This window comes from Nelumbo nucifera, chromosome 6 (genome assembly GCF_055504915.1).
Source record: "Nelumbo nucifera cultivar China Antique chromosome 6, China Antique-T2T, whole genome shotgun sequence".
In the NCBI taxonomy this organism is placed as follows: Eukaryota; Viridiplantae; Streptophyta; class Magnoliopsida; order Proteales; family Nelumbonaceae; genus Nelumbo; species Nelumbo nucifera.
Window position 1 is genome coordinate 56,515,687 of NC_142654.1, and position 12,503 is coordinate 56,528,189.

A 12,503-nucleotide genomic window follows, 5' to 3' on the forward strand; every position below is an offset into this window, starting at 1 on the left:
CAAATCGTTGACCCGAGCGTTCAAACCGTTTAGCGGTTCTGTCCGTTTTTTATTTTTTTGTCAGAATGTCTATTTGACTCGAATGATCGGGCCGTCCGACCTGGGAATTGGACCCCTGACCCGTTCAACCCGAACGGTCGAACCGGTGACCCGCGACCCGGAGGAAAACGGTTCGGCCTCCGGGTCGGTTTTTAAAACATTGGCACTAACGGTTCTACTTCTACTCGGAATACTGATCAATCACGATCTACCAACCACCACGTGAGCCCCATATGCTTTAGTTCTCTCTCTCGCTCTCATTCATTCGTGGGTTATCTATATCGGCATTTCGGTTGAACGGCCTTGTGTGGCCTCTCCCGCCTTGACGCCTTGAACTCTCTGTATCATACCACAAACGTGTAGATAGTAGAAAAAGAGACACAACCTGCACTCTCGGCCTCTCGCAAATGGAAACTTTATTCGCTACAGCGCCCACCGGTCTGAGATGTGGATTTTCTCCTCCTTACCATCAGCTGGTATTTTCTTCTCTTTCCTTTTGATTTACTAACAGTTCCTATGCTCCCTCTTAAGACTTGAGTTAATACGTACGCTTTCTGGGTTTTCTAATTTTCCCGTTCTGTTGTACGTTTTTTGTTCTTCTTATTCTTCTTTTCTATGCATTAAAACCCAGAGATCATGGCTTCAAAGATGGAAAATTGGGACTGGGGGACCGGTGAAAGGAAAAGCATTTTTTGCTACGACTTCAACAAAGTGGAGGAGGTAATTGATGCTTCTGCTTATTTAGTTAATTTATGTTGAATTACCTATTACCTCTAATTGTGCTTGGTTTTTTTGTCCCGACAATCACGATCTTTTGCATGCTCTCGAAGTGCTACAATTGGTATTTTGGAGTTTGTTTCTTGCCATACTTTTGGTCTGTACGAGTGATTTCATATGAAAGCGGATAGAATTATTTGCTTGCTTGGTTTAGTAGAGGGATTGGTTATTTATTATTTTTACTTTTATTTTGCTTGGTGATACCGATTTGGCCTTAGAACTTTCCAGTCTCAGACTCGGGTGCCGTATGAAAGTCTGAAGTTTGATTAGATCTTATTGGGATAATAATTTATTTTTATGTCTAAATAATTTGTTTCTGACATCTCTAGACGATCATGTTGGAGTTCTTGATCAGAGTATCCATTATAGTTTATTCTTTATGAACATGAGTATGAGGAGCATCCTTGTCGTTTAAAACTTTTAAAAGGATATAAGGAGTACAGAAAACACTTCTACGAAGTGACAAGTGGTGATTCAATCATTTAACTAATTAGAGAAACTTTTCAGATATAAGTGCATCAATTAGAGAGATACCAAACACAGTAAAAAAGTCTTAAATGTAAATCAGAGCATGTTGATTTACAAAAACCTATATAGAAAATTGCAGATATCAACTTTTGCTAAATTTTTGGCTATATACTTGTAACTTATTCAGTCGCTACACTTTGACATTACTCTGCCCATTTGGTTTGGGCGACCTGGCCAACCTGTCTGGTTCTTCGTGAATTTCACTTTTGCATTTTCAAATGAATTATGGTCGGTTATGGTTGATTAGTTGTGGACTGACTGGCATGATAGAATTTTTTCCCCTTATGACTAATCTCAGGGCACCCTAAAAGAGTTACAGAAGAAGGAAAGTTGTTATTTACACTTTTTGTTCCGTTTGGGGGTTTTAGTTGTCTTATACTTTTTGCTTATGCTTTCTAATTGAATGCTTTCAAGTATCTTTCTTTATCTTTCTGTGTTTTTATCCTCGTATTTTAGATTTGAAGCTGGATGGTCATGTGAGTTTCATTTTGTTTAGAGGATTATGACCAGCTGCATATTTTGGTTGTGCTTGATATTCCATTTATAATAATTCCTCATCCAATATCTAATGGACGGAACTATTGATGGTAAATGATATGTTTGGGTTTAATAAACAGGAGAACTTTGATATGTGCAGCCAATCAAGATGCTGAAAAATTATTTAAAAGGACTGTGGAAGTCGATAAGCTGATTGATATGCTGAGGGATGCACATGCAAATGAAGTAAGTTGATAGCTCCATGCACTTTATTTTCCATTCTCAACTGAAAAGCTTTAGAATTAATTATGATATTGGGATATTTTATTTGATTCTTTTCTATTCTCTTGTTGCCATTGCTAGTTGAAGGTTCAAACTTATCTCCTATATTTTGTATTAATATTGCTGGGTCGGTGTTTAAACTTTTAAACTAGAAGGAAATGAAAGATGTTTTTTTTTTTTGATAAATCAAAGGACTATATTATCAAGGGCAAAGTAATCTTACATTTGAGAACTAGGAGGAACAAGATGTACGGCTAGTTATGTTTGCCAAGGAACTCTACTAGAAGTGACCATATCAAGATTCAGGGCATTGAAACAATACAATCTATCTCAGTTTTTTGGAGTATAATATTAGTGAATAGTGTTCTCTTGATAAAACTAGGAGAAAACAATAAGAAAAGAAGGAATGAGGGAGAAGAGAGAAGAGAAGGGAGAGGAGAAGAGAGGAAGAGAGAAATAATGATTAGAGAGCCAAAAAACATGCTAGCGGTGCCAACTTTTCTATTTATATATTAGGATGACACAATATAACATAAAAGAATATAAAAAGACCATAGTACCCCTATGGCACATATTACATATCTATTAACAGATTTAACACTCCCCCTTAAATTGGGACTTTAGATGTCAATCATGCCAACTTGTCACATAGGTCATTGTGAAGGTGTCTGGAAGTTGCTCTTTAGAGCTCACATATGGAGTGCACACTTCTCCACTTACATGTTTCTCCCTAATAAAATGTTTGTCCACTTCAATGTGTTTTGTTCTGCCATGGAGGACTGAGTTGGCTGTGATATTGATGGCAGCCTTGTTGTCAAAATAGAGTGACATAGGACTATCGACTGTAATTGCCAGTTCACCTAACAAGTTCTTTATCCACATAATCTTAGCAACTCTATGGGACATAGCTCTGTACTTTGCTTTTGCATTAGACCTAGCCACCACACTCTATTTTTTTACTTCTCCATGTGACTAAGTTGCCTCCCACAAAAGTACAATATCCATTGGTAGATTTTCTGTCATCTACTGTCCTTGCCTAGTCAACATATGCATACACTTCAAATTTCAAATGCCCATGCTTTTGGAACAACAAACCAACTCTTGGAAATTTCTTAAGGTACCCAAGAATCCTCTAGAAAGCTTCAAAATGCATGGTCTTGGGATTATGTATAAACTAACTGAGGACACCCACGACATAAGCAATGTCGTGGGTGGTCATAGATAGATATAGAAGTCTCCTTACGAGCCTCTAGAATTGCTTCACATCTTTTATAGGTTCTCCCTGACTGCCACACAACTTGTGATTTGGATCAATTGGCTTCACTCCTAACCTTCTCTTGTCCTCCAAGAGATCTAGGACATATTTCCTCTTTGAAATGAAGATCCTCTTTTGTGAGCGGGCGACTCCAATTCCAAGGAAATAGCATAAGGGACCCAAATCTTTCACCTTAAACTGAGTAGCCAAGAATTCCTTCAGTTTCTGAATTTCAATTATCCAATCACTAGGTATCACTATGTTATCAACATACACAATCAGGGCTACATTTTTTTTTTCACCCCTCTTTACAAATGATGTGTGTTATGACTAACATTGTTTAAACCCCACCTGCTGCATGACCGAACGGAACTTACTAAACCATGCCTACGGTAATTGCTTCAACCCATTATTTAAGGATTTCTTTAACCTGCATACCTTTTGCTCATTACCTTTGGCACAAAAACTAGGAGGCTGAACTATGTACACCTCCTCTTCCAAATCACCATTTGAGAAAGCATTCTTGTTATCCAACTGGTGAAGATCCTAGTAAAAAATAACTGCCAATGAAAGAAGTAATCTAATAGAATTCATCTTAGCTACAAGGACAAAAGTCTCCACGTAGTCCACTCTATACACATGTATAAATTCCTTTGTCACCAAATTGGCTTTGTATGTTTACACTATACCATTAGCCTGATGATTTACTGTGAACACCCACTTACATCCCACTAGTTCTTTTCCCTTAGGAACAATGTTCTGAAAATCGCAATCGTATCATAAATCGTAAAGGGGTTTGAATTGAATCACATTGTAAATCGTAAGACTTCTTCTTATTTTTTAAAAACTGTTAAAAACTCTAAAATATACCTAAATCTCTCAAAAAATAGAAAAAATGACTTTGCACAAGCTTTTTAACCCATAAACATCTTATAACTATATAGTAATGTCACGCTTATAGTTACACTAGTGACTAGTGTCAATAAAAAGCAATATCTTGGAATATGAATGAATATGAGGTTTACATGACAATGACAATATATCCAAGACTTTAGTTTAGTCAACAAAAAAGATGAGGCAACCCAATATACTATTTAGGTTACCTACACAAAATATACAAAAAAGTGCCCCACTATGCACAAATATATATAACAGTATAGCCCTATAAATGTTCTGTATAAGTTCATATGCCAACTAAAAAACTAAGAACTAAGAATCCTTATCCGTCAAAATATATCAATCATCATCCTCTCTATCATTATCCTCATCATCATCATCATCATCATCATCATCATCACTATTATCATCAACAAGTTGAATGTCTTCATCTTCTTCTTTATCTGGTGAAGAAACAAATTTGTCTTCATCTTGAAGCTGGACTGTCCCTTTTCTTCTCCCCTTGTGTAAATCCCTAGGACCTAAGGTAGAGGCGTAGAGCAAATTATGATTATTTGAATAAAATAATAAAGTTATAAATTATAAATTATAATAATAGAAAATTAAAACCTACCATGTTTCCTTCACTTATCTACAACTCCTTCAACTTTAGTAAAACACTCTCCCATATCCATCCATGTTGTATCATCAGAAAGGGCAGGATCTTCCTTCTCAGTTATCCATTCATCATCTGACTCCATGTCTAATAGACAAATTGGACCAAGCCCTTGCTCAGCTTTTTTCTTCTCATGGCAGATCCCAAGTTGGCGATTGTATTTAACAAACACCAAAGCATTCAATCTCTTTTGTTCTAAATGATTCTGTTATGGACGCATTCGTGGGGAAGAAGTACCGCCGCCGGCAGCAGCAGTAACGTGGGACCCTCATCAGATTATCTAGCTAGCCACAGTTCATCTTACCTTATCCTTATCTTATCTGCTTTCTTACTCTTATCTTATCTGTTCCAATAAGGATTAGTATAGAGTCTGATTTATCTTAGGGAGTTTTTATCCTTCTTGAGTAGGGAGTCTTATCTATCTTATCTGTAAGCAGTTTAGTTAGTCTTATCTAGGAGTCTTATCTATCTTATCTGTAAGCAGTTTAGTTATCAAGGAGTCTTCCTACAAGGAGGACTCTTACCTCTTGTAATCTCCTATTTAAGGAGCTGAAATTATTGAATAAAGATATCAAATTTCCAGTCAAGAAAGAGAGTAAAAGGAGAGTTCGGTGATCTCTTGGACAAATCACCCTCTAGGACGCCAAGATAGGTTCAGCTAGGAAGGGGAGGAACAAGGGAAAACAGGAGCTTTTCCCCGTGGACCGACCCGTGACGAGATCCTACGCCCAGGCCCATAACAGATTCATTCTTTTTGAATTTATCTAGAAATATTAAAAATCAAGATTCAAGAATTATATATATTCATATATAATATACCCTTATCATAAATTTTAATCTCCTAAACTAAATAATTAAAGGAATAGAAGGTTTACTTACTCAAATGTGCTCCAATTCCTTTCACAACCTGTAGAACTGCATGTTAAGCTCAAAATATGGATTGAAAATTTCTTCAATTCTGGTGTGCCATCTCCATAGTTATTCACCATATGGCTGCTTTGCCAAGCATTAATATATAAGTGACTAAGCATAACACAATCAAAAGAAAAAATAATAGACTTAGTTGTCTAATAACAAACCTGGTTCCTTTGTCTTTCGAGTAAGCTTTGCTGTTTCTCTACCAAATAAAGCTTCAACTGCCTTGAACTTGTCAATTTGATCCTCAATTATAATTCACTCTTGTGTATTGGGAATCATTTTCTCCAAGCAATCATAAATTCTTTGCTTAATTTCTAAATCCGCATTAAAATTTTCATCATATTGAAAAGTTGGATTTAGAAAATAAGTTGCTGCATGTAATGGCCCATGGAGTTGTAAATCCCAACGTCTATCAATAATGTCCCATAGTGGCTTGTATCTTTTCTTCACATTTCCCAAGTTCCTGGCAATCCTTTTGTTTTGCTCAATCCATTGCTTCATAAATATATCCCATGGCAGGCCTTTCATCTGAATCAACAAGTCGAAGAACTTTCACCAAGGGAAGAGTACTTTTTAGGCAATATCAAGGTTTGAAATGTCGATGTCCGTGGAAATGTCGGTCATCCAAATATAAGAAACATGTCAGAAATGTTGGAAATATCGTACAGAAATATTGTAAAAATTATAGACATGGTGGAAACATTGTTAAATGTGCAAAATATAGAATGTTATTTAATGAAATGATAAAAGAAGCATAGGAACACCTTTTCAAATTGTTACCTTATTCCAAATCATTAAACAAAGCTAAGAAACTAAAGTTATAGATAAAAGAATATATTCTAAAGTTTCCCTATAAACCTTAAGATTCGGATTTTCGTGATAGAATGAGTTAAAGCAAGAAAATGTAAATGGTTGTAATAGATTAACCAAATAATCTATTACACAAACAAAAACTAATGTTTAACTTTATATTTGAAATGAATATTGAGTTAGCTCAAAGTGGTAATCATATAAATTAGATGGACAATAACTTGCTACTCACCTACCTACAATATTGTTACCAAATTATGTTATGATACTATCTCTTGTACTCCACATAGTATTGGTAGTGTTCAATGGAGAATATGTCAATTCTAGTGAAATTTCATGTTGTTACCCATGGAAGTGGAAATGGAAGTATGTTGTGGAAACTATCTCTTGCACTCCACATAGTGTTGGTAATGTTCATTGGGGAAATGTTGGTTCCAGTAAAATTTCGTGTCACTACCCATGGAAATGGAAATATTAGGGAAATTAGGGACATTTTAAACCATGATTTGGATGTCCGACATTTTCACCACAATATTTAACTAATGCCCAAAAGTTAACATTAATCAACACAATGTCATGTGCTTTAATTCCTTCTTCTTTCCTTGCAAATGGACTTCTTTCCCATTCTTTTGATTTAAACATCTTCCTTAATGCATCCTTCTATTGATGAGCACTTTTTAATGTAAGAAAACAAGTTGCAAATCGGGTTGCAGCTGGTCTTGTCAATTCTTTGTTTCCAGTATAATGGCGCATCAAATTGAGAACCCAACAATGCTTGTATATGAATCTAGTTAAGAATCTTGCTTTCTTAACTGTTTATTCTATGGGCTGCACATGGTGCCCAAAATAGTTTTGGTTGTTTCTGAATCAACAACTCTGTAGCCGTTACATAGTTTGATGTGCCATCTGTCACCACTTGAACAATACTTTCCTCTCCAATTTCTTCAATCACTGAATCAAACAACTTGAACAAGTTTTCTCCACTTTTTATGATTTCTGAAGTGTCCACAGATTTCAAAAATACTGTTTCACTTGGGCTGTTCACTAGAAAATTTATAATGGACCTTCTACAACCATCAGTCCATCCATCTGGCATGAGTGTGCAGCTAGTCTTCCTCCAGTCCTTATTACTCTTCAATCATTTGTTTAACGATTATTTATTTATTTTTTTGATCAATAACACTTTCATTAAATCATCAATAGAAGATTTACAAGAGGAAGACAAACACACTTATCTTCCAAGAGCAACAAAGAACCTCAAGAAAAGGAAAAAAAGAAAAAAAAAACACTAAAGCTACAGCTTAGCCCAAAACAGTGAATCCCTTTCTGCCCGTTGTTTAGCTAAACCATAAGCTAGGGAATTAGCCAATCTTTTAACCCAACATGTCTTAACTTCCATCTCCCGCACCAGCCACTTGAATTTCCTTCTCTCATTGTTGTACTTCCATAAGCCATTGTGATCTTTAATCAGCCACCCTATTACCACCTCTGAATCCCCTTCAATTATGAGTTTCGTGATGTTCAACTCCTTAGCTTTCTGGACTCCTTCCATAACTGCAAAGTTCTCAGCTCTAAGGGAGTCACCCACTCCAATTGGGCCTGAGAACATGGCAGAAATGACCCCATTTTCATCCCTAAAAACACCCCCAATCCCCGATTGTCCCGGATTTCCCCTACTACACCCATCATTTATTCAACGATTCCTACCTCCTCTTTTTTTCAAAAAAGTATTTCTTATTTCATGATAACTTGGTAGCTTAAGTCCCGGTCCAAATGTACTTATATCATTGACCATTTTAGCAAAAAAGGGACATTTCACAAGATTAAAAGACAAAGCATTTGTATAAAAAAATCGAGTAATGGATTGACAAACTTTATCTCTATCACCTTTCTTAGACACTTGATTCAAAGTTGCTTTTTGATGACTTTTTCCTCCTTTTTGTACATAAGTATCAAGTGTGCATGATGCCTTTCTCTTTCCTTTGGGATCTACTTCCGGGTGATCATCAAAATAGAAGTCCCTCAAATTGGCCCCAACATTGGATTCATACATTTCCATCTCCTTTTGTTTCTTTGTCCCTTCTTTATTTTCCAATAATGCCTTGAACTTTTCATATACTTTCTCTGGGTTTTTTTTTGCATGCTTGAATATTCTTGTTTGTGTGTGCAAGGTGGTGTTTCGTCCTAAAGACACCTCCCCAAAATTCCCCGCCACAATAATTGCATCTCACATGCAAATTGTTGTTTTCATCAACTTTGACACAATGCTCCCATGTAACATCTTGAGCCTTCACCATATTTCCTACTAAAAAAATAGAATAAGTTGAGAACTTTGTCGATTTGTCGCTAATCACTACAAGTCTACATTTCAAGTTTTCTACAAGGCTGTTTTAATATCTTTCGAGTTTTGAATAATGACTAATGAAATGAGTATTTACTTATCCTTACCTACAATTTTTTTAAAAGGAACCATAATGTTCTCTAGAGTCTAGAAGCATAGAGTCTTGTCTCTATTGTTTTAAATTTTAACTTTCAACTTTCAAGTGTTCAACAATGTAACAAACCACACACATCAAGTCATCGATTAATAATATCCATACAATTTATACAATAGTAAGACACTACAATGAAAGTTATACAACTAAAAAAATTAATTTCTCATGTGAAATGAATGAATACATATCTGTTTTAACATTAACAAAAAGAAAAAAAAAGGAATACATATCTGTTTTAACCTACAAAGAACAAATACATATCTATTTTTGCATAATACAGTTGTATTTTGTGTAAAAAAGAATGAAAAATGGGGATGAACCCCTGTTTTGTGATTAGAAAAAGGGTGAGGGGAATATATCAGGGCTAAAGCCCTATTTTCATGTAAGAAAACAAGTAAAAATATTGGGAAAAAGCCCCTGTTTGTAAATGGAAAAAGGGTGAAAAGTAAAAGGGCAGAGCCCTTGTTTTTATGCAAAAATATCAAGACAAAACATTATGACACAAGGGGGAAATGTAATAGGGCGGATCCCTTGTTTTTGTTCAAAAAGAAAGGACGAAACTAAGTATCCATAGTTTTCATGAAAAAATGAATGAAAGACATGGGGCGGAGCCCCTGTTTTCATGACAAAAAACTGATTGAAATAAATGGGGTGGAGCCCCTGTTTTCATGCCAAAAAACGGACTGTAATAAAGGAGAAGAAACAAGAAACAAGACGAAAGAAGGAGGAAAAGGAGGAGGAAGAAGAAGAACAGTAAAAAAACAGAAACCATTATAGATAATAGAAAAACAGTGGAAATCAAAAAAAAAAAAAATCTCTTACCTTTCAACTCGGACTAGTAGAGAAGGAAGGTTGGAGCTTCATTGAAACAATGGAGGAGGGTTTCTTCTCTCCTAGTCTCCCGCCCAAGTCTTTTCCTTGAATGGTAAGTCTTCTTTGATCGACCAAAAGGGTATTCTATGTTATTAAAATGAAGATTTTGCCCCTCTTTATAAAGTGAAACTTTAGAAAGGAAGAGGGTTAAATGGTCATTTAATCTCAAATGAAGCTTTCAAACTATAATTGTTTGAGTCATCCAGGAATCGCGATTTACGATTTAAACTACCAATTTGATTACAAATCGTACATTTATTCAAAAAACGATTTACACATACGATTTGTATCATTTTAACCTCGATTCGATTTGAATCGTACAATTCAAATCGTGAATCACACGATTTTGAAAACATTTTTCTTGATAACTTCTACTTGGAGATCCTCATAGGACGGGTTCCTTATCATTCTTGGATTGTTCTTGGGTATAGTATGTAGCTCCGGATATAGGAAATGCTGCTGGATGGTGTATTGCTTCTGTTGCTCTGTTGTTGCTTCAAGAATGCTTTCAGCTTCATCTCTTCGATGTGTACATGATCCCAGGGGTTTCTTGACTTCAAATTCATATGGAGGGACTCTAGGGATGTAGGAGGATGATTCTCATAGTGCATGGAAGTGTGAGGGAGGTGATGGAGGTCCACAAGTGTAAGACATTATGCTATGTATGCTGTAATAGCACTATGACTGATTTGGAGAAGTCCTAAGGCTTAAAGGGCATATGGGAAGAGTGAGGGGATTTCCTCTAAGGCTTTGGAGGTCAGTGAGGGAGAGGAAAGGCTGTTTTGGACATGGTGGGGGGGGGGGTATTATTCTAGGCTAATAGGTGTAGAGTTCTCTCCCTAGGCTAGAATGTCTATTTTGTGTGAGAAAACATGGGTATTTATAGAGTTTTGGGGAGGATTCTAAAAGAGAATGGATGGCTGAGATTTGAGTTTGGGGAGATCAATGGTTAAGGTTTAAAATGTTTATGGAAGGAGATTAAATGTAAGAAAGGCTGGCATGACAGCCTTGTGATAGATCTTCTCAATCAATCAAGACAATAAATGGAATGTTTTACAAATTTGCCTAAATTGAATATTCTAAGTTTAGGTGATTGGCTTGATTGATTGGAGACTCCTTAGTTGGTTAAATTTAAATTTAAAGATGGTTCTTAGAGGCTAGGAGAAAGATTTGGTTGTGTGGTTCCCTAGGTTCGAAGTTGCAGTGAAGAAGATTCCAAACGGGGGGTTCAGATAAAGTCTAGCTTCGGGTCTCAAGATGGAGGGGTTAACGGTATCGGAATTGGACAATCTTGATATTGTTGAACTTGGAATTTCGAGCTCTATGCATCTACAGGATTGGATTGTTTTTTATTTCATGTGAGATATGGATCAGGATCAAAATGGTCCTGATTGGACGATCAGAATCGGTTCTGGCTTTGGGTCTTGAGATGAAGGGGTAAACGTTATGGATTTGGGTGATCTTGGTGTCGTCAAATTTGGAATTTTGGGCTCTATGAACCTATGGTGTTGGGTTTTTGACTTAATACGAGATAAGGTTTAGGATCAAAATGACCTTGACCAGATGATCAGAATCGTTCCAGCTTTGGGTCTTGAGATGAATAGGTAAGTTGTGTTGGATTTGGGTGATCTTGGTGTCGTTGGATTTGGAGTTTTAGGCTCTACATACTTATGGTGTTGGATTTCTAACTTGATGTGATGTAAGGTTCAGTATTGAAATGACCCCGATCGGACGATCGAAATCAGTTATTTCTTCGAGTCATAAGATGAAGGGGTAAATGGTGTCGGATTTGGGTGATTTTAGTGTCATTGGATTTGGAATTTTGGGTTCTACGTACCTATGGTATCGGATTCTAGAGGTCCAAACTTTTGTAAAAATTTCAAAAATGCCCCCAGGTCGGCTGAGAGGTTAGCTAAAGCATGGTTGAAGTTTGAAGTGTTGCAGAGAGATTGAAGGGCGCAAAAATGGGGCATTTAACTCAAGAAAAACAAAATTGCGAGAAACACGAATGCGATGAGCAGAAGAATCATAGCAAAGAAATCTTAGACTAATCCCATAAAGCCACACATAACAGATTGTGCAAATAACTTGAAACGTACATGGGATGGGGGATGAGCAAAGCAAAAACACCTAAAAACATGAAGACTAGGTAAGTCAGGAGGACAACCAAATAGTTTTTGGAAGGGAGCATAGTTTAAAGGCGCCAAGGCAAGGCTAGGCGGTCATGGGGCACCTAGGCCTCGCTTAGGCAATGAAATCAGAAAATAGGAAGCCTACATGTTTCCACCCCTCGTGTGCTAGTTACTTGCTTTTATACATTAACCTACAAACCTCTAAACAGAAATTTCTGCTTATGATTCTTGCAGTCATGCTTAAAGCATGCAACATAGAATATTAGAAATAGAAATTCGGACTTAAAAGAAGAACTGAAGAGGGCATAGCCCCTGTGTGTGACCAAGAAAAGAAAAAGAACTTAAGGAGAAAACAGGGAGGTGGA

The 12,503-nt window shown here is 36.4% G+C and overlaps 1 protein-coding gene across 4 annotated transcripts in view; it reads left to right on the forward strand.

The window, feature by feature from the left end:
• The first annotated feature begins 302 nt into the window (after positions 1-302).
• The window catches only part of LOC104602014 (uncharacterized), a 59,368-nt gene continuing 47,167 nt past the window's right edge, over positions 303-12,503 (forward strand). For 2 of the 4 annotated variants that reach the window (XM_088890248.1, XM_019198570.2), the window contains exons 1-3: positions 307-515; positions 671-759; positions 1,962-2,067. In XM_088890248.1, coding sequence (XP_088746374.1) covers positions 447-515; positions 671-759; positions 1,962-2,067 — 264 coding nt within the window. In that variant the 5' untranslated portion in view covers positions 307-446. Of the gene's footprint in view, positions 516-670; positions 760-1,961; positions 2,068-12,503 lie in introns of all 4 variants that reach the window. The other 2 variants (XM_088890249.1, XM_010265551.3) reach the window with 2 other exon arrangements.